Raw genomic sequence first — 23,543 nt, 5'->3', positions numbered from 1 at the left:
GTGTCACTGAATAGCGTGAGGTCACTGGTCACTATGCCATCACCCCACAATGAAAAGCACTATGGTAAGAAGTCCCAGGAAATCACTGCTGGGTTTCCTGAGATATGGAAGAATACACACCCACGGGGAAAAGAAAATCTTCCTGATAACAGTATCAGAAGTAACTGAACTTCTAAGCAACTGGATTTTTTTTTTTCACTTCATGAACACACTAATCATATAATTCAGAGTTTTCAACCTAATTTTAAGAAAGGTAAGGGATGATCATAAGTTGAATAAACCTAACCAAGATACTCCTTTTGTGTTTTTCTCTCAGTTTTACTAATGTGGTCAAGAGAACATCCCTGTTTGGTAGTAATATGACTGGAATTTCTTTTTCTTTTTTTTAAGATTTATTTTTTTTTAATTTATTTGACAGACAGAAATCACAAGTAGGCAGAAAAGCAGGCTGAAAGAGAGAGAAGCAGGCTCCCTGCTGAGCAGAGAGCACTATGCGGGGCTTGATCCCAGGACCCTAGGATCATGACCTGAGGGGAAGGCAGAAGCTTAACCCACTGAGCCACCCAGGTGCCCCCTGGCATTTTTTTAACTCCCCAGAAAGAAGGAGGCTGAGGTACAGAGTCTTAGAAGGCAATAATTAATATCTACTGAGATTTCAATAACTTAGTTTCATTTTATTTTATTTGTTTTTGTAAGACCATCTACCTCTGGCCTACTATACTGGTTTTTCCATTTGTAAGTGATATAAAGTTTCATTTAAAAATTATTTCAGTAAAAATTTGAGTTCATTTAAAGAAAGGTGTCAAATAAATAGTGGTACAGGCAGTAGGGAAACAAGGGAACAGAAATCATGAAGGTATTTTGGGAAACCCTGACTTCAGTTTCCTCTTCACCTTGGATGCTAGAAAGACCAGAGTTGAATTCATTGGTCATTGATCTCAAGGGTGCCTTCCCAGCTGCATGAATTGCTCCCACAAGTCCAACCCCTGTCTTTATCCTCTCCTTCCTTCCTCTGTCTCCCCTCTGCCTTCCTGCCTTGCTAACCTCCAACTTTCAGAAGAAATTCCTAGAGGTGGGGGGGGGGGGGGGGGTAGTGAGAGTAGGGACGACATAATAAAGAACATCTCTTTGCTTTGATAACACATTGACCAAAGAATGGGAGTAACCTGGGCTACCCACTCCTTAAATGAGGTGCAGGGACCGCTCTCAGAAAACCCCCATCTGATTTCCTCTAGTCCTGTGAAGTTTCATTCTTCAAACTGCGCAGGAACAGCATTTCCAAAACTGCTTGGACAGCGGATTCTTGGGCCCTCCTCCGGTTCCAGCTTAGAGTCACTATGACAGCTTGTTCCCATAAGAAGTGTGAGTGAATCAAACTACTTCGCTGGTAAAGGCAGGGAGGAGACGGCAGTGATGCATCCTCCTCCCCCCTCTCAGGCTATGTAGCATCTCGACCCTCACTCCACCCTATCTCTGGGAGTGGGGAAGTTTTGGAGGACACCCTGCGGGGGTGGGATGGGGTAGACTGCAGGGTTGGAGCCTGGCTCCCGGGATTGAGAGGGAGATGGGCAGCGCCGGGGAATAACGCCCCGGAGATCCCGGAGGCGCAGCCCCAGAACTCCCTGGAAAGCCCAGCAGTCTAGACAGGCTGGGTTTAGATTCTCCCCTCTTTGAGAGTTGTCAGGAAGTTTGGGGGAGGGGCGAGCCGCTGTCTCCTGTTCTCCCTGATCGGGAGGCTGAGGAGGGACGGCAGCAGCAGCGGGTCTCGAGCTGTCAGGTTCCCGCCCACGGGCGGGTTCCGGGGCTCCCGAGGGGGCCCGCGGGGGCGCAGGCGGGGGTCGGGGGGCGGCGGGCAGAGCGCGCGGGCCGGCATGGAGGGACTGGTCCTGCTCAACAATCTGGCCACCCGGCTGCTGTTCGTGCTGCACTCTCTGGTTGGGGTCTGGCGAGTGACCGAGGTGAAGAAGGAGCCGCGGTACTGGCTGCTCGCGCTGCTCAACCTCTTGCTCTTTCTGGAGACCGGGCTCACCCTCAAGTTCAAGCGCGGCAGAGGCTACAAATGGTGAGCGCACCCCGGGACAGGGAGGGCGCGCGGAGTCCCTGGGCACTGTTCCCTATGGCATTCGCCAGCAGCCCAAGAGCCAGTCTCCCCGCAGCCCGCCCATTTCTTACTCGGTTTCTGACCCTCTTTGTCCTCGCTGGGAGCTTCCAAGGCGCGCGAGATGCTTGCGCATCTCTGGGACATGCCGCAGTACCTCAGGGTCCTTCCTGTCCCAGGGCAACACAGGAAAGACTCAGTCTCTGCCCCGTGTCACCCAGTCCCAGGTTTGGCAACTTGGAAGATGTGAAAAAAGAAGGGAAACGCTTGCCTTCTCTGCAGAAGGTGCTCCAGAGCGGGGGAGTCGTGGGGCAGGGGGGATGTCCATGAGCCCAGCTTCCTGAACTTGGGGTGTGTGGGTATGCGCTCGTTACTCTGTGCCTGCAGGTGGGGGGATGCCTTTCGCTGAGCACAAGCGACTTTTGTAAGAGCTTGTGTGCATAGAACAGTCGCCTAGGGCAAGAAGCTCCTCGAAGCACTTCTGTGCCGCTCTGCATCAGCTTCAGGTGCCGCAGGTTGGTTCCGTGGGAGCTTGGTTAATGGAAGTTCACCTTGTCAGAGAAGAGTTGCCACGCTGGTGGAGGGACTAGCAAGGAAGGTTCAAACTTAACCTCAACCTGCAGGAACGACAGGCTCTGTGTGATGTTTTATTTCTTCCCGGAAGACTTGACTGGCAATAGAAGAGTTGAGAAAAAGAGTTTCTTGCCATTTACAAAGAGTTTCCACCTCCATCCCTCCACTCCCAGTAGATTTTCATCCAAACTTCTCCAAGCTAGGCCTCTTCCTGTGTTAATTTTTAAAAACAGTAAGACTAGAGTCACATAAAAATTCAGTAAAATTATACTATACATTAGTTTAAAAAAAAAACAGTAAGGCAATATTTTCACATATGTCAGTAGTTTTAAAAATACTTAATGCTGGAAGAAAATATTATTAGTCAAATCAAAGAATTACATACACAATGGCATTATAGTCAGCCACCATATTAAGGGGGGGATAAAACCCCCTGTCTACAATTTTGCATATTAAACTGCAAAAAGCTTTGTATTTTGTGACAGTCCAAGGGTGAGAATGTATTGTTGTGTCTCTTAAGATGATGTGAATCTTGCTTAAATTTTCCACTTTCAAAAATTACCAGAATTATCAGTGAAAAAATTATTCAGGTAGAATCCTAATGTAATACAATAAGGATGGAAATGTTTCAACCCCTCCCCCCACCCTATGATCAGCGTATTAAGGAGGAGAGATTTGAAGTACTTTCCAATGTGTCCTTTAAAAACCTCAAAGAAAATTGTCATTAGCTTCCCCAATAAGCCTTAGGGTTAAAAAAACAGAAGGGGAGAGGAATGTTCACCCAGCAGGTCGTATGAGATTTTTTTTCATTTTTACCGAGTAGCTTTGAGATGCTAGGGTAGAAAATATCTTCAGTAGCAGGAGCCTGTGATCTGAGGCTAAAAAGTGTTCCATGCAACGTAGTTCTGTCACCAACCAGCACAGCTTCTGGGAGAAAGGGCAGCCTTAAAAGGGGGACCAACCCAATGGTCCGTGAAATATTCTCCCTTGTGCTCCAAGAGTAGACCAGAGGCCTTCACTCATGTTAAGTCAGAATTCCCCTCCAGTTATGTAGAAATACTGTAGCCCATTGAAACTTTACCTTCATGTCTATACCATCACTGGCAGCTGATTACAACTCTGAGAGGAAAAATGATAGGGGCAAAAATAGGTGATCAATGTGTAGAATTAAATAGGGAACTGGGGACCTATTCGTGTGTAGTGTGGTCTCAAAATCAGAAGGAAAATGGAGCAATGAAGCAATACTTATTTGTTCTGAGGCATTGGGCATGTTACTGAACCTCTCTGACCCTCAGTTTCCTCATCTATAAACACTTATAGGTCATTATAAATTAAATGAAATAATATATTTTATGGTTGATGAATAAAAAAGGAATTATTTTTTAAATACTAGGGTTTTTCTCTTTTCTTCTTCTTATTAAGAAATATTATGAGTCAATTGGACACATTTTCTGTCTGTACAAGTCCAACAACTTTACTTGAGGGACTGGCCAATAAACCATTGGCTCAGAATCAAAAAGTAGAAAAAAAATTCTCACCTTTATTTCAGAGCAGGCCATGATGTGTACTGTATATTTTAGCACTTATTGAAAAAAATTGTGCTGGCTCAATATCTAGACTAATATTTGAAAATAAGCAAAGAAAATAGTAGATTTGACTTATAAAATTTCAAGAACAACTGAGTCTTTGTAAATGATCTAAATAAAAATGTGATTAATAATGCTTTGTTCTACTGATATTACTAAATGCTTTGTTCTGCTGAGTCTGAAAATGTGGTCATTTTTGTGGTGGACAAAGCTCATACACTATTGTCAGTAAGTTTGAGGGGGAAAAATCAGAAGATAGGATGCTAAAAAAATATAGACAATTATCCATGTATAACATGGTAACAATTAAAAAGTATTTGATTTGAGACATATTTCATTGCTGGGTTGAAGTTTTCTGAGTAAGGCAAGGCATGATTTTTGTTATTTTTGTGTGATTAAAAAAAACAATTTCCATCAGGAAATCAATATTGATGAAGTTAAAAAAAAAGCTAAGTAAATATGACAGTATCTAGATCTTTCTATAGAAAAAATGTAAATATATAGGCTTATGTACAGATCTACATATTGTATACCTTTTGATCCATTGGTCTTATAATCTGGAATCTACCCTATAGAACCCAAGGTGGTCGTATGTAAAGACATACATATGAAAATATTAATTTCCATCTTGTAGTAAGTAAAAAATAAACCTAAAAACAACCTGATTAGCCATCAATAGACTGGTTGAAAATTGTTAATATACCCATACTGTGTATATTTTGTTGGTATTAAAAGTGATGAGCTGGAGTTTAACTATTGACCTAGAAAGATGCCTATGACATGTTGTCAGGAGAATAAAGTTACAGAATTATGTATACTATGGGTTAATTTTTTTAAAGGACTTGTCAAAGAATTATATTTTGTATCAGTTGGATACATTATCCATTTACAAGTTAAGAAGAAGGGACGCCTGAGTGGCTCAGTTGGTTAAGTGGCTGCCTTCAGCTCAGGTCATGATCCCAGCGTCCTGGGATCGAGTCCCACATCAGGCTCCTTGCTCAGCAGGAAGCCTGCTTCTCCTTCTGCCTCTGCCTGTCACTCTGTCTGCCTGTGCTCACTCTCTCTGACAAAAAAAAAAAAAAAAAAGTTTAAAAAGAAGAAGAAGAAGGTGAAACCTTTCCATACTTAAAATCAATCAACCAGTCAAATAATGCCTGGATGGTAGACGAAGCTCCGTACATACAGGAGGTGAAAATTTCTTTTCCGGAGCATCAAATCTATGACCCTCATTTAGATTACTCTGGTCTATTCTGAACATTGTGCTTTTTACTAACTTTTGCACCTGACCCCACATAAATCAAACCCACAGAAATCATGGAATGATACATTGAGCTATAGAGGAAAATGTGAAAAAAAATTCCTGAAACATAGCAAACATATTACACTTGTCAAAAGAATGTTTCTTTAGCTATCCTTTGGAAAGGAAACATGGAACTAGTGCTGCTGAGCTCAGCTGTCCAGGGACAGCAACATTACGTCAACACTCATAACTTTCAGTTGGAGAAGTTTAAATTGTTGGAATCCTATAGGATAGAGAGTGTAAGCCAATGACACATCCCTTCTTAAGCCCAATAAATGTGTGCTGGTGTAATTTGCTCATTTTCACCTGGTATTTATTAATTTCACATGAATATTCACTTACATTCCTATACGATGGAGATTAGTATTGCTTGCTTTTTTGTTTTCTTGATTTTATTTTCTATTATCCAGGTAACAGTCTAATAGATCTATGAATTACCATTTAGGTAAAGTCAAACACAAGACAATGTTTCTGTTGCTTATTTGCCAATACCAATAAAATATTTCTCAGGAGTAAGAAAAATGACCAAGCTTGTGAAAAGTTTACTTGAAAGGAGGCAGTATCCTCAAATAAATAGAAATCTAAGTTGAATTTATTGGCAAAAAATACTGATTAAGCCTTGATTTTTCCTCATCAGAATTTCAAGAATATAAGGTAAATATAATTGAGTTAATAAAAGACTTTACCTACCTTTCTTCATTATATCCCTTTCCTATTTCCTTTATTGAGCTTAACCAAATGTCTATTTGTTGAATTACCCAATAAGTACATATGATACTATGCTAGACTCTGTGTGAATAGGCAGAAAGAACAGAAAACCAAAATATTTGAGATTTTAAATTTAAGGGTAGCATTCTGATTAAGTGCTCAAATATGTAGGAATAATTATGAATATTTAGCATTTGTTGATGATCAGGCTCTTTCGTCCTACACAGATTATTCCATGTGATCCTGACAGCAGCCACAATGATTTTCTGTTTCTCTGTTTTCCCCCATTTTTAGATGAGGAAACTGAGGCACAGAGTTATGAAGTCATTTTATTCACAACTCCTTAGCTGACAATTGAAGGAGCGGGGTATCAAGAGTCCAGCTGTTTAGGGGAGAAGGGATGTGATGAAGTGTATGGGGGTGGGGTGAGCAGGGAGAAGGGCCGTCATGGCATTTGAGCTGAAACAGGAGATACGGGTAAGAGACAGGAGTGCAAAGGCTGTGTAGTTAAAGGATGTCCTGAGGGAGGTGAGTATAGGAAACCTTGAGCAGATTTCTCTGGAAAGCCTTATCAGTCTTCATTCAACAAACGTATGTGGAATAGCTAATAGGTATTAGACACTGAGTGTCAAGAATATGGAGGGTGGAAAAAAAACAGGTAAAATTCTTCCCTGAAGGAACTCACGTTTTAGTCCAAGGACTCAGAAAATAAAGAAGTCAATAAGAAACAAGGGAGCTAAAAAGTAACAAAGAGGGATCTCAACCTGGAGGCCTAAGTGGTAGCAGTTACAGAGGGATAAAAGAGTAGGGGGAGGGTTCCCACTGGATGGTTAGAGAAGCCTGGCTGAGAGGAGACATCTGAGGCTTGTCTGTTTAGAGAGGAGAAGGAGTCAATGTGGGAATAGCCAGGGCGATGAAAAGAGGGAGAGAGAACGGCCAAGTGTGCCCTGGGACATTTCTGACATACTCCCCAGAAGACAGATAAAACTGCATTTCTTTTCTCTTCTTCCAGGTCTCTACTCTTCCCCAGGTCCTTTGCCTCTAAGTGAAAAATTCCTTTTAAATTTTATATTGTTACCATATCTCATTTGAGACACCATGTGTTAGACAGTGTATGGGTGGCTCCCAACTACAAACAGGAAAGACAAATGGGGAGTCAGAAGAGATTCTATCCTAAACGGATTTCAAATTCAAGCCAATTTTGTAACAAAACAAAACAAACAAACAAACAAACAAACAAAAAAACCTCAGTGTAGTCTGTTCTGAATACTCAATTGTATTTAGAAGGTTCAGCAGCAGAAGTGGAAACACAGACTTGACAGAAACCATATGAAGCCTAACCTTGAACAAGTCTTGGGTAGTGTAGGAGAATCTTTGTCATTCTGTAGTATTTGACAATGTGTATCTTTCTTCATCAAAATTGTTTAGCCAGTGAGAAAGTTGGGAAATAAAAGCACTCTTCTCTTGCTGATCTTTTCAGATATCAGGGAGGATGAAATGGAGAGATTTAGAAGGAGACCCTGTGATTTCCATATGGCCAACTTGGGCAATGGAAATTCTCCCAGCAGATTATTTCTCTTATTGTTCGCACTTGCTGTCCAGATTTCTTGAAATCTCTCTTTAGCTTTTAAGTTATTCTAGGAACACTTTCCACTGTGCTTTGGGTTTAACAGCAGTGTCTGAAGTGTGTATCCAGAGTTTTATAATATTCATTGTCCTCGCAGGTTGTGTGTATATGTTTTATATCCTGAGCCTTGAGCTCAATGCACAAGGATGACTTAGGTTTGCATCTGTTTTGGAAGCACACATTGAATGTTACCAGCAAATGATTTTGTTTTTAGTGATCTGACTCACTGTTTAGGAAGAAGAGTCTTACCTTAACTTGAATTAGTAAAATGCTTCACTCCTAAGAAACTGTCATATTTTCTTCTTTTATTTTGCAATGGACTTGGGATCAAAGCAATAATTATGTCTGCATTTAGAATGGGAACCCCAGGAAACTGAACCATTAAGTGATGTCCATGATTTTTCAAGAGTATGTTCAACATAGACATTTAGAACTAAAAATTAAGGTTCTGGTATTTTGTAACTTCGTGTACTTGACAGAGAGAAAAACAAAGTGCAAATTGATGTGGGCAGCTCCCATGAGCTGGTATAAATATACCCTTCCTCCTCAATTTCATGCATTTTTCCTTCTCATGCAGTGCCATTATTTGCATACAGCCTCAGGACAAATCTGAATAGTTTAACTTCTTTTCCAACAATGGAAAATTCACCTTTCATTCAAGGTCTCTTCTCCTCATGTGCATGACCCTCATTACTCCATAAGTTTCTCTGGAGTACGGGTATCAGGAGGGTTAGATTTAGGGGATATAAGTTATTTTGTTTTAAAAAAAAAACCAGTGTTTTGTTTTTAAACAAAACAGGGGTTTTTATATGCAGGTATTGAAAATTGAACTTTCCTTGAAAGTCACACTGAAGTGATATTAAGGACACAGAGATTGTTAATACCAAATGCCAGGGTAGGATTGATTTGGTTTCTTTTCTCTGAATACAAACCTACAGTAATTGTTTAGAGAAGAGTGTTGTATTTTATCTTCAGTTTGTCCGACTGATTTTAAAAAGACCGTGGATGTACAACTGACTTAATGTTGTATGCTTATTAGAATAAAAATTAGTATTCTTTAGGGGGAGGAGTCCTCTCTACTATCAGCCTTGCTGCCAGTCCTGGTCGGGTCCTTCCAGTATACCTTTGCTTTTGTAGGTCCCTGATTGAGCTTCCTGTCTCACACACCTGTTTTAATCTGCCTCGAACAGCCTCCTAATAAATTGGCTGTGCCATTTTCTGACAGTCCGTTCATAGTAGTGATGAGCATGATGATGAAGGTGATGGTGTTGGTGACAATGGGGGTGGAAACAGTTACCGGTTACTGCGTACTGACAATGCTCCAAGCCTGCTTCCCATCCATTATGTCAGTGATCCTCACGAGGACCCTAGACAAGAGCTTTACTCTTTATTACCATTTGATGATGAGGATGCTGCTGCTCAGCAAGGCTCCACCTCTTGTCTAAGGTCACAACTAATTATATTAAATCACAGAACAATTCCCAGCATCTGGTTAGTGCTCCCATTTATTTTTTTTTCTGTCTGCATGTTTTATTTCAATTTCAGAAAGTGCATTATAAAAGAGAAGGGAGAGAGCGCTCACACTTACTGAGCCGGGAACGTACCTGGCCCACATTACCTCATTCAGTCCTCACTAGAGCCCTGGAAGCACTATTCTTGCTTCTACCTGCGCAGAAGGAAGCAAAGACTCAGAGGCATCCTCATCCCAGCTCTGAACGCCATCAGCTGATTTCTTGTGCTCTGCATTCAATAAGCAGACTGGGTTTTATCTGTGGAAAATACAACCACCTAGATTTTTAGGATCAAGGATTCCTGATAGCAGGAAAAGGGTCAAAGTATTTTGTCTTTTTCAAAATTGGGGTGACTTGAAAATGAGCAGGGGGATGATTTTGCTTAGAACGGAATGTAGAGGCATCCAGGCTACACATGGACATGGCTCAGAGACACTCTTGCACAAGTAGACATGCTTGGAAAGCCAACACAGGATGTAAAACAAAACAGAAGAGGGGGAAAATCCTTGAGAGCCTGTATTTTTGTTCCTAAGGTGAAGAAATAAGCTCTTCTACAGAACAGAAATAAATACCACTGTCTTTTATAGAATGAAATGAGTTACAGCATTACATAAATAACATCCGTCATGCATTTTATCCTCTCAGAGACCATTAAAATTCCTGTAGTCATTAGCACTTAGGTTCACTTAATCATTAAACAATCAGTTATTGTACTAAGTGCTATAATGATGTTCTTGAAGGAATATAAAATTCATGCAGTTATATGAGAACAGGAAAAAACAACACCCTGAAGAACCAAATAATTTTCCACAAATTAAGTCCAAGACTGAAGAATGTTTGCAGAATAAAGATACGGTCATTACAGTAGGCTTGTTAGACAAGGGAAACTTCTCAGGTAAGTGATTTATGTACTGGCCTTTGTAATAGCTGGGGGTTTTACAAGAGTGCAGAAAAGAGAGAAAGGTTTTTCAGGTTGGGAGGATATCATGACGGCAGCACTTAGGGTTTTAGTTGGAACCAATTCATTTAAGAAGATGTGATTTTCTTTGCCTCAGAAATTTTATGAGACAAATAGTACATAGAACTTAAAATTGATGCATATTGTGTTCCTTTAAATTGTTTAGTCATACTGAAGCATACTGCTGAGTTTTGAACGTGAGCAGCTTCAAATTTAATAAAACTTGTTCTTGCTTTAAATATACTTTGGGAAATTTTTTTTTTAATTTTTATTTATTTATTTATTTGACAGATCACAAGTAGGCAGAGAAGCAGGCAGAGAGAGAGAGGGAAGCAGGCTATCTGCCGTGCAGAGAGCCCGATGCTGGGCTCGATCCCAGGACCCTGGGATCATGACCTGAGCTTTAACCCACTGGGCCACCCAGGTGCCCCTACTTTGGGAAATTTTTAAGTGACGTATCTATTACTAATTTTGCCACCAGTTTATATCATAATTTGGGAATATGACTTTATTAGAAAAACAACTGGCTATAACAGTGAAAATTATAACCAAGAGCCCTACTATTCACCTCCAGAAGTATTCTCTCGGCAAACCCAAATGTGGGCGTTTGTGAAGGGCTTTCACAACATAAAGAAGGGGCATTCCCAGCCCACATGAAATTCCTCCAGTCTCCTGTGATCTTGTACTTCACCTGTTCTCCCAGAAGATCACGGAGAACACAAACCAATCATCTGATTTGGGTACCAATTAAATCATGATCAACCCTTACTCAGTTTTCCTTTCGGAGGGAGTTCTCATGAGCTTACGGCCCGTTGGTGTGGCCTCCTCCCCTGCCTAATGGGGCAGACACAGGCAAAGGCTGCGGGAGGGTGAGCTGCTTAAGAAGACAGACGGGGTGTCTGGGGTTGGATCCGTGTCTTCCCAGGTGTGCAGGGTTCTGTGTTCTGCAAGACTACCTCAGCTGTGTGTGGAGGCTGTCATGCTGGCTGCTCTTCCCAGTGTGGACGGACACCAAGCCGCTGCTGAACAGCCCAGATGGAAATCGCGGATGTTAAGGCCCACTTAGACAAAGTAGTCTGTGTGAAAGGAGGACAGACAATCCTTAAACAGTTAGACACCATTTGGGGGCTCATGAAAGGGTATCTTGACCTAGTTTCTTGATTCCATGAAAATAGGCCTATTATTATAAAGTGCTCTGGAAATTTTATTGAGGACACTCAAGGCAGTTTGATATGAGACTGTGAAACTTGGGTCTAGTATCCTTACAACTCCAGTCTGCCTTTCTAGCTTAGGAAATACTGAGGAATGAAGTGCAAATAAAATCGTGATCCACACCGAAGTAATCTTGGAACCATATTTTTGTTTCTCTTAAATATTATCTATTTTCAGATCTATGCGTATGGTTAGAAGACTAGAATCCTCACTGTTTGCAGAGAGAAAAGCCATACAGGGTAGTGGGGATATTATGGTTAATTTTTCTATTTGCTGATATATATTATAATACGTTTCTAAAAGGAACAAAGGTTACTTCCCAATAAGAAAATGGTAACTGTCATTTTTTGAAAAAAGAAAATGGAACCCTAACTTTAGACTAATGATGAGATAAAGTAAATAAGATGTGTTGTAGGGCTAAACTGCTAAATGTCATGACATAATCATTTTGTGAAGAACACTGTAATTTGTTGAAATGACAACTTTGTATGATTAATATTTTATTTTTGGATGAAACAAACAAAAAAAAATGAGGATAGCGCTTTAAGAGCTCAGGGCAGTGTCTAGCAGGTAGCAAGACCTTTAACACATTTGATTAGTAAACAAATGAGTACATAAACAAATGGATAAAAAAAATCCTTTAAGAGGTTGCTCCTGCCATGTACTTTAGAGAAAACTGGTGGGTTGGATAAGGGCTGTGGTTTAAAAACCAAAACAAGGGGTGCCTGGGTGGCTCAGTTGTTTAAGCACCTGCCTTTGGCTCAGGTTATGATCTCAGAGTCCTGGCATCAAGTCCTTCATCAGGCTCTCCGCTCAGTGGGGAGACTGCTTCTCCCTCTCTCTGTCTATAGCTCTTTGTGTGTGTGTGCACTCTCTCTATCAAATAAATAAATACAGTCTTTAAAAAACTTTATAAATAAATGAATAACAAAACAAAAACACCAAGCGTCTTGGAAAGAAAGAGTATCTTTTGAAAGGTTTTAATTTGCAAAAAAAAAAAAACACTAAGCAACAAAATTTATCATGAAACTATTAATGTTGGGAACCTTTTGTCTTCTGACAGGATAGTGGTAATTTGTATCATAGCATATTTGAGCCTCTAAGGCCATATAGCTGATTAGTACTAAGGTGTTACACATTTTCTAAAAATTTCCCACTTGGACATGTCTTATGAATTTATCATGTTTATCAGTTTTTGGTAGCTTATGAATAAATGGTATATCTTATTTTCATAAACAAGTATCCAGAAACCTAATTTATTTCTGGATTGGCTAGCCCCCTCTATGGCTTTATACTTTATACAAAATGCTTGGCATTGACTTACTTCTGATGCTGTTGACATAAAGTCTGGAGTAAAATTATTTTGTAGCTGCTAAGAAAAGGCATGCAATCTGATTAATTACACAGAGAAAGGTAGGATCAGGCATAGTTTTTAATTTTTAGAGTTCAGATTCTCCTGAATCTGAATGAGACTCAGAGTCTCAGTTTCAGATTCTGAAACTGAATTGCACAGACAACACATGGTCAAGAATATGGCAAACCTTCCAACTAATAAGTAATGGCTAGAATGTCACCGTGGAATATTAAATCTTTCATAATAGCAAAACAATATTAAATTCATGTAAGAACAGAATAATTAGTTTCCCTCAAAAAACTTTTGATAAGAATCAACTAATGTGATATATCTGGAAGAGGTTTCTAGTCAAACAAGGAACAGAGTGTCAAGAAAATAGAAATTTTAAATCAACCAGGACCTTACCATGTCAACAAATATTTGTGGAGAACACACAGCCAAGTACTGTGGGAGGCACTGAGGATATAAGGATGAACACACAACTTTTGTGCTTATACTACTTACAGTTGCTGGGAGACAGTTAAGTGCCAGCGAACACTCACACATGTGCACATATATAATTATAAATTTCGAAAATCTACAGGGTAAAAATGAAGAATGCTATAGGACAAGTATAACAAGGAGATCTAATTTAGACTGGAGGACCAGGAAAGTTCTTCCACAGGGTCTCATACATCTGACATGAACTATGAGAAGGAAATAATCAGGTGAAGAGTGGGGGGAAAGAGATGTTTCAATAGAGAAACACATGCGTGAAGTCCTGAGTTAGGAAGGTACGTAGGTTTTCTCCAGAACTGAATGAAAAACAATGTTATGGGAGCACAGTGAAGAAAAATGGCAAGCGACAAAGCCCAAGAAGTAGGCAGGGCCCTGACTGTGCAGCATTCTGTAGGCCATTATGGGCAAATGACCTGTGTAAACCATGACTGGATGACAGGATTTGCCTTAACATCAAATATGGAGTTAAGGATAATGATGTCTTTAGCAGGGCAAACAATTTCCTCTGATTCAAGAGGTCTTAAACAGGTTTCATTTGGGGAATTATAGTTTGACAATAGGATTGATTGTGAGTTATTTGAAGAAACAGCCTTCTAACCTGGTATCCTCTGGTCCTCTTTAGGTGTAGGTCTTGAATATGTAGCTATGAGTTTACTTTCAGAGCTGAGCCTAGGTAAGGCAGCAATGCACATGTGTTGAGCCATACACTATCAGGCCCATGACACACACTCTCTCTTCTCATCCTCGCAACCATCCTATGACCTGGATATTTTATCTCCGTTCTGTAGATGAGGACATTGACTCATAGGGAAGGTAGCAAATTTCCACTACCTTGGAAGATGTGCCTTGGAACAGGTGATTCAAATCTGGGTCTCCTAGGTTTGTATAGTAATTCTTCACAGGCCACAACTCTAGGGGTGTACTTGCTACTGGATCTCCTGAAATGGGAATAAAAAAGGTCTTTGTAGATGCCAGTACCCTCCATGCCCTCCATTTTGTTCATAAATTCAGGCACTCAAGCATTTAAGCATTTTCTTAATAAGCGTTTATTTTTTTTTTAAGATTTTATTTATTTATTTGACAGAGAGAAATCACAAGTAGGCAGAGAGGCAGGCAGAGAGAGAGGAGGAAGCAGGCTCCCTGCTGAGCAGAAAGCCCGATGTGGGGCTTGAACCCAGGACCTGGGATCATGACCTGAGCCGAAGGCAGCAGCTTAACCCACTGAGCCACCCAGGCGCCCCTTAATAAGCGTTTATTAAAGACTTAGTAAGACATCTGACATCACTGAGAAGAAGAAAAGATGAATGAGAAGAAAGAAGGGAGGGAGATAAATATAAATAAGACAGAGTCTGCCTTCAAGGAGCCTGTATTAGGAAAGCTAAGGCTAATATACACATAATCATGAAATAGTGGAGAATGTGTTAGGTCACAAGAGAAATATAAGCTAAGATTAATTCCTACTATGCCTCTCAAATACAGGTAGGATGTTGATGGCTAGAGAGGCAAGAGGAGAGCATTCTAAAACAGACAGTCATAATTTGGAGGGACGTTTCCTCTAAAGTCATTTCAGAACCTCTCTTCGCAGATTAATCAAGCTGATGGAGCATGGAGCACTTTGTTCTTAACAGGGACGAACGGTCAAACAAAACATATGCTATATGTGGCTGAAATGTATCCCTCGTATCCAAAAAATAAAATATATTTAGACATGTTTTAATACTTCCCTAGATAAGAGAGACTTCTATTTTCTCCATAAGGCTTGTTGTTTTAATTTCAGCTGTACAACTACCACTGCTGACTACAGGGGAGTTAGAAAGGAAGGACAGGAGGAAGCTCTGGATGGTGATTTGTTGTTGATCACTTAGGCATGCTATCCACGTCACCAGTAACTCTTCCTGGAAGCTTCCCGAAATTCCAGCAAATCCTCTCCGGTATAGGGTTAGGAGGGTGGAACATATGGGGAGAAACGCTATGGACTAAGTTGAATATGGTAAATTCCTAGGCTCTCAGTGTGATATCTTCTTTCTACCCCCTTCTCACTTATGTCGAAAAAGATTATGAAGACAGATTGAAGTGAGGGGAACTTTGTAGAAAACGTTTTGTTTTGAGGATGTAGTGCAGGAAGAGAAATGGGAAGTGGAAAAACTAGAATACAGAGGCTTTGAATGTCCGATTATGGAATTTAGACGTTCTGTGGCAGGTAATGTAGACAATCTCGGATCTTAAAATTTGTTGTTGTTTTTGTTTTTAGGATTTGTTTTTGTTTTTGTTTTTACATAACTAGATTCCTAGTTAGAGGAAATACCTTGAAATAGGGTAGTATTTTTTTTCCAATTATAGAAATCATTCTTATGCATACAAGATGTTAAGGGTTGTTTGTTTCATGTTGAACCTCTTTCAAGAGTTATTATATGGTCAGTCCATGGTTTCCCTGGATATGATTGTTATGATATTTTTAGGGGAGTCAATACCAAAATTAATTCCTAGAAAGTCAACAAAATTGCTATCCAGTCAACATTTGACATAGCCGAACAAACATTTACATATTCCAAATGTCCTTGCAATTGGAATTCATTCCTTTCTCAATCTCACAAAGGAAATACTCTCTCCTGATGTTTCCCTTGATATGTAAGGTCAAGGAATAAATTTTCCTTATTTTTTTTGAAGATTTTATTTACTTATTTGACATAGACGCAGGACGAGAGAGGGATCACAAGTGGGAGTGGGTGAGGGAGAAGCAAGCTTCCCGTTGAGGGAAGCCTTTCAGCTTCCAAAAGCTGAAATGCACTATTAGTGAAATTGTTAACAGTCTTGAAAAAGCCCATTCTAGATGCTGTCTTCCATTTAGGTTTGCTCACTTTTCTCTCCTGGATTATGATAATATGGTTTTAATACCATTTCATCTAAAGTAATTCTATTTGTTGAGCAATTAACATTTCTGTTTTTCAAACCATTTTAAACCATCACATGCATATACTTAAAGTATTTTAATAAAATTATATTAACTCACAATTTTTTTCTTTGAGATGGCCTATAAAGCAATAGTCCTATCTAAAACGATAGAGGTGCAATTTTAAGAAATAAATTTGGAAACTATGTTACTTTTATCTTATTTTGAATTTCTAAGGGCATATTTTCATTATATAATGTCCTATAAAAATACTAATAGTAGTTCTCTATTATGGAATACCCACCTCTGCGAGGCACTGCTTTATAGAAAGTGTAATAAAGACCTCTGTGAGATAAATGGGACCACTCTGGACTAAACTGTGTTTCCCAAAAATTTGTGTGCTGAAGCCCTAACCCCCAGTGTGATTCTATTTTGAGATATAGCTTTTAGGAAGTTATTAAGGGTAAAAGATGTCATAGGGTAGGATCTTAATCCAATAAGATTGGTCAATGTTTAAGCGGAGAAGAGAGTGGTCTCTCTCTCTCTGCTTGTGATGTGCATGCCCTGAGGAAAGGCCGTGTGAGGCCAGGATACAGCAAGAGGGTGGCTGTCTATAAACCAGGAAGGAAGACCTCACCATGCTTCCAACCTCCAGAACCGTGAGAAAATAACTATCTGATGTTTAAGCTACCCAGTCTGTGGTATATTGGTATGCTGACTATTAAGTGACTGTCTCCATTTTGTGGACTAAGAAGCAGACAGAGCCACTGGTATTTGAACCTAAATATGTTTGACTATAAATCCCACTCTTTGGACTACCCTCTGAATTTTAAGCCAGCAAATAATGAATATAGATAGCCTTTTAAAACAATACCAAGCACTTCATCTGTTGTTGTTTCTTTGCATTTTAATTTTTACTAGGTTTATCAGATATCACAAAGTCAGTTGATTTTGTTCATTTCTATTCATTATCATCTGATTTTTGTCTTCTAGTAGGATGTTACTATTTGAGCTTTCAGAATTCCAGGTTAATATTTAAAAATGTAGCTAATCTTCTTGATATTGCAATCTTGAAAAAATCCAAGAAGATTTACTATTGCTGTATTTGCTTGTTGTAAAACATATTAAATACAAAAGATCCAGTTTTGTGCCTGAAACTAGTTGGCAGTGTCCCATTAAGCCATATTAAAATTAACTTCTATTAATTGGATTAGAAATTCAGTGAGAATGACAGCTGCTAGTGCCTTTTGCAGTTACTTTGTTTCTCTACAATCCATATGGCAGAAATCACATAATGCTTTTATCCCCATTGAAATAAACACTTGAGATAAAAAGGTTTAACTCAATGTGATCAGGGTACATGTATTTGTTTTTCTTTAATTAAAAAAGAGGGTTTTTTTTTAAAAAACGAACTTTTTTCCTCTCTTTTACAGGTTTTCACCAGCCATATTTTTATATCTGATTAGCATTGTTCCATCATTATGGCTTCTTGAAATGCACGATGAGACCCAGGTATGTCCCTTTGGAAAGTAGGAAAGTGGAATATTTATCAGTAAACTATTTTCATACTATAATTTATTTCAGAAATGCACTTCTCAAAGGAATTGGAGTTATCAAGAATTGAAAAAGAGGCCATTAGCAAAAGAAAGTGAATTCATGATCTATCAAAGCCAATAAAAATGTTACAGTTAAGAATTAAGATTATATAATTAACTAACAACTTACGTTAAAGATCTTGTTCTTAAGCACTCCTGACCTCAAATATGCTAGAGTTTTTTACATGGGGTACGGGAGGGTTGTGTGTAAAAATTTGGTTTTAAACTTCACAGATTCAATGAATTCCTGTATTGTACTAAAAATGGGCAGGGCTCAATAATCTAGCATCCTATAAAATAAAAGTAGCAGAAATTAAAAAGAAACCCCATTGTCTAGACTCTGCTATGTAAATGCAATGAAACTTGGAGGGGCTACTAAAAACAGTCTGTCTTAAAATACAGGCCTTACAGATTACAAAAGATTCCTTTTTGAGGGTCCCATGAGCTGTTTTAGTGAAATAGGTATTCTACTCTGGAGCCAGATAAGAAGAATTAAAAAGAGGAGTATGAGATCTACCATTGGGAGAGGTGTGCTACATGTATAAGGACTGACTTAAAAAATAAACAATGGCTTTCAATGAGAGTCCCTAATCTATACAGAGAGAAAGAGCTACTGATTTTTAAGTGAGTTTCTTCTTAGATGGGCAGCCCCAGGTATCAGGATCTGGATTAGATTCACAATCTATTGCTATCAATGCTCCTGTGCCACACTGCAAAAGGCAGACTCCAGCAGATGCCAGCCTGGACTTCACATCTTCTGGGTCAGGTTATAGGGCTATGTTATAGATAAGCTGTAGTTATGATATAATATTATTATAGTACTTTCACTGATATAATGCAGTATTCAAGATAAGAATTTGCCCCTATACAGATTTCTTTGTTGCAGTTGGTCATTTTATAGTAAAGTTAAGCCTCTGATGTATGTTTCAGATATCCAAACGTTGTCTGGAAAATGCTTGCTCCAAATTTTAGGCACACACAGGGGAATTTAGCTCTGTGGACTATTTCTGAAGAATTCCACAAGCACATACCAATAAAATAAGCATGAGGAAAACATTTATCTGCTTTAAATCCCCTGTTTAAAAATATTAAAGTCAGAGGCTATCTCTATGACTGTAGCAAAATATTTTTATAGCACTAGATTGGCTGGTTCAAGTTATCATGGTTTTTAAAAACCATACCATAAGGAGTTAGGGGACTGTTTCAATTTCCTTACTACTTACTACTTTCAGGGGGATGGAAATAAGCTCTGGTGATTTGAATCATTTCTTTCTTTCACATCCAATTCTATAACATGACTATCATCCACAATAACAATTCATTTCCCCAAATGCTTTTATAATATAAATGTGTCGCACAGTTAATTGATATACAGGTCAAATCCCATTACAACAAATAGCATGCAACCAAAAGCTTTCTTTTTAATAAAAAAAGATTTTTGAGCCCCAGGCAGTACCTCTCTAATTTTCATACTACAAAAGAAATTGGACCTTTAGTAGTAATGGATTTGACTCATTTTGACACTAAGAATTAAAATGAATGCCCAAAGATTGAATTGGGCAGGGTGGGCAGAGATGGAAGTAGAAAAAAGTAAGCGTAAGGGAGACAAAACAGTATTGGAATTGCATTTAAAGAAATGAAAAATGGCAGAATAAAGAAAGGTACAGCAATTCTCTTAGTCCATTCATTTAAAAAAATTTGGTTGTGATAATAACCAATTTTCTTTATGTAGTCCTTTCTTTCAAAGTATTTTCAAATGCATTTTCTCCTTTATGAACTCATCAACTCCATGAGTTAGGCATGTTATATATATTTCTACTTTACAGAGGAGGACGCCAAGACAGAAACGTTTTTCTCAAGGTCACACAGCTAATCAATAACAGTCCTGGGGCTTAGCACCTAGGTCTTAACACCCACTCTGTTAAACCACACTGCCTTTCTCAGTTTTGTGTTCTATGTTTTAGAGGAGTTATCAAAATTACCTGATTTTTTTTCATGACAGATTAGTGATTTAATTTCTTTTCACATTTTCCATGTATTCTACATCCTAAACGTTCTAACCTATGTCTTGGCATTAGGAAAACATCCTGACCTATCTCATGAAGACATTCCTACGAGGTGATCAGTTCTGTACCTTCATTTCTGCATCTGCCTAGGTCCACATGACTAGAAACAACATGATTATGACAACAGTTATGACCATAATTCTTAGGTCTATTTATGAAGTGGCAGAATTAAAGCAATGGAGACTTTCTGGTCTTGATGGGGTTAGGGTCTGGTTTGACCCAAAGGAATATTCTTGAAGCAATAAGAGTTTTTAAGACCCATGAAAAAGTGGCTCGTTTGTACCCAGATCATCTAAATGAACTCACCTATACAATGCTAAATGGAAATAATATTACCATAAAAACAATACAAGCCAGGTTAGGTTGTAGGAAGCAAACCAGTTGATCTTTACAGTCCCAAGCAGCTGTCATTTAAAGGAAAAATTTCATCAATTTGTAACAAGTAGAATTACAAGAATGGAATGGGACTCAGGTTGCAATATCATAATATGGACTACAAGCTATTGGCCACTACAGGGCAGATGAAGTTTTTTTTTTTTTTTTTGTAATAATCGGATGTCTATGGATTTTGGTGCTAAGGATGAAAAAAAAACAAATCAAGGTCACCACTTTAATAAATAGATTTCATGCCTATGGAATAAAGTGGTCAAAATTATTTCCTCTTGCCCTTTTGATTCTCACAAAGCTACTCTGCAATGAGGATTTGTTGCTTGGTTCAAAGATTTAATTTTTTATCTTCATTATCTTTCCTTGGAGTCTTAGCTGCACAGAAAATAAAAGTGTGCAAACAGCTAGATTTTTGCTCCTAGAGATATGGCACATGGCCATCTTTCCTAAGTATTCCTGTCATTTCACCCATAACACTAGTTGTTTTGATGGGGAGTAGAAAAAAATAGCTTCTTGACAGACTTTCTTTTATTTTTTTAAGTAGCTTATAGATTGATTGATGTAGTATCTAGACTAATTAAGAAAAATACACTTCTTACAGCATTAGCATTTAAAAAAAATACTTTCTAAGTCCAAATATGTGAGTGTGGTTATGCGGTGGTGATGATGATGGTAGTGAAGTGTGTATATGTATGTGTGTGTTTCAAAAGTACATTAGCCTTGCAGGTGTTTGAAAAAAATCAATTTTTTTAAACTTTTTTTTTTAATTTGTGAAATAATCATTAGCTACACTTATATTTTCAAGTACCACTCTTTTTCTCTCTTACATATTTTTTCTCTCCCTCAGATTCCTAGCATCTGGATAAAAATCATGCACAGTTAACTTGTAGAAATTTACATGCAAAATGAAGGAACAAAAAGGGAAAAACATCAAGTTTGGGTCTTTGTCAAAGTTTCCATAAACCTAAGTTGACCTCCAAACTGACACTAAAATACATATTTTAATAGAGGAACATGTTAATTTTTTTGGTTGTCTCAGTGTTTAACAGGCAAGATTGAAAATAATTGGATTACCTGCTTAAACAAATGTTATTTTAGATAAATATCCTTCTGGACAAGAAATAAACTCTTAGAATGGATGTTTTGACCAGATCATACATGTTTTCATGTTGTCATTATTGATTTGTTTGTTCTACAACTGGTCCAGGTTTCAAAAAAGGAACCCCAGTTATTACTCTGTGAATTGTACAGCTCTCAAATACCAACAGCGTTTTTCACAGAACCAAAACCAACAATCCTAAAATTTGCATGGAACCAAAGACTCTAAATAGGCTAAGCAATCTTGAAAAAGGAAAGTAAAGCTGGAGGCATTACAATTCCAGACTTCATGTTATATTACAGAACTGTAGTAATCAGAACAGTATGTTACTGGAACAAAACAGGATACATAGATCAATAGAACAGAATAGAAAACCCATAAGTAAACCCATAATTATATCATCAGTTAATCTTCAACAAAACAGGAAATAATATCCAATAGGAAAAAGCAGTCTCTTCAACACCTGGTGTTGGGAAAACTGAATAGTAACTTACAGAAGGAGGAAACTGGACCATTTTCTCACATCATACACAAAAACAAATTCGAAATGGAGTAAAGACCTAAATATGAGACCTGAAACCATTAAATCCTACAACAGTCACTAAATTCTTTGACATCAGCCATAGCAACTTTTTCTAGTTATGTCTCCTAAGGCAAGGGAAACAGAAACAGAAACAAAAATAAACTATTGGGATTACATCAAAATAAAAAGGTCTGCACAGTGAAGGATACAATCAATAAACTTAAAAGCCAGTGTATGGACTGGATGGAGATATTTGCAAATGACATATCTGTTAAAGGGTTAGTATCCAAAATATATGAAGAACTTAGAAAATTCAATACCCAAAAAACAAATATTCCAATTAAAAAAAATGGATAGCAAAATGACAGGACAATTTCATTTGCATTTTAAGAAGGAATCCTAAATGGCACGTATTTTAGCACCAGACCTAAATGTCTTATTCATTATAATCTGTAGTCAATCATTGGAAACAAAGCCTCAGAGTACAGTCCAAATGCAGTCATTAAGTACTAACTATGAAAGTTAAGAGGAATTCAGTGACTGCACATTTAGATAATTGCTTTAAAATGCATTGGATCGGGGTGCCTAGGTGGCTCAGTCAGTTAAGTGATCGACTCTTGATTTTGGCTCAGTGAATGATCTCAGGGTCTTGAGATCAAGCCCCACGTCAGGCTCCATGCTGAGCCTCCTGGAGCCTGCTTAGGATTCCCTCTTCCTCTCCCAGTGCCCCTTCCCCACTCTGCTCACATAAGCTATCTAAGACGATAGATAGATGATAGATAGACAGATGGATAGATAGATAGAGAAATAAATAAAAATACATTGGATAGCATAAAGAAAGTGAATGATATACCCATAGTTCTTAATTCTCAGCTGAAGAAATACATTGCCCCCAATTATCCATGAGGGATCAGTTCTAAGTTTCCCCAGTGGATGCCTAAAGATGTGTATAGTATCAAAGTCAATATACACTGTTTTTTCCTATATGTCTATACTTATGATAAAGTTTAATTTATAAATTAAGCATAGCAAGAGATTAACAATAGCTAATAATAAAATAGAACAGTTAAATAATGTACTATAATAAAAGTTATGTGAATATGGAAAAAGAAATGGGTATAAGACATAAACAGACATTTCTCCAAAAAAGACATCCAGATAGCCAATAGATCTATGAAAAGATGTTCATCATCACTTGCCATCAGGGGATTACAGATCAAAACTACAATGAGGTATCACCTCACACCTATCAGAAGGGCTAAAATCAACAACACAAGAAACAACGGGTGTTGGTGAGGATGTGGAGAGAAAGGAACCACTGTGCACTGTTGATGGGAATGCAAACTGGTACAGCCAATGTAAAAAGCAGTATGGAACCTCCTCAAAAAGTTAGAAATAGATCTACCTTATGATCCAGCAATTGCACTACTGGGTATTTACCCAAAGAATTTAAAAAACACTAATTCAAAGGGATACATACACCCCTATATTTATAGCAGTATTATTTACAATAGCCAAGATATGGAAGCAGCCCAAAGCATCCACTGACAGAACAGAT

General features: G+C 38.4%; 1 protein-coding gene across 1 annotated transcript in view; it reads left to right on the top strand.

Annotated features, from left to right (window-relative positions):
- Window positions 1–1,817: 1,817 nt before the first annotated feature.
- LOC111145315 (transmembrane protein 26) overlaps window positions 1,818–23,543 on the top strand; it is a 43,047-nt gene continuing 21,321 nt past the window's right edge. Inside the window, exons 1-2 of the mRNA XM_022500152.1 lie at window positions 1,818–2,062; window positions 17,749–17,827. Coding sequence (XP_022355860.1) covers window positions 1,872–2,062; window positions 17,749–17,827 — 270 coding nt within the window. The 5' untranslated portion in view covers window positions 1,818–1,871. The remainder of the gene's footprint in view (window positions 2,063–17,748; window positions 17,828–23,543) is intronic.

The sequence above is a fragment of the Enhydra lutris genome, unplaced genomic scaffold (genome assembly GCF_002288905.1).
Source record: "Enhydra lutris kenyoni isolate GAN:26980312 unplaced genomic scaffold, ASM228890v2 scaffoldscaffold12, whole genome shotgun sequence".
In the NCBI taxonomy this organism is placed as follows: Eukaryota; Metazoa; Chordata; class Mammalia; order Carnivora; family Mustelidae; genus Enhydra; species Enhydra lutris.
This window is presented reverse-complemented; position numbering and strand designations above follow the sequence as displayed.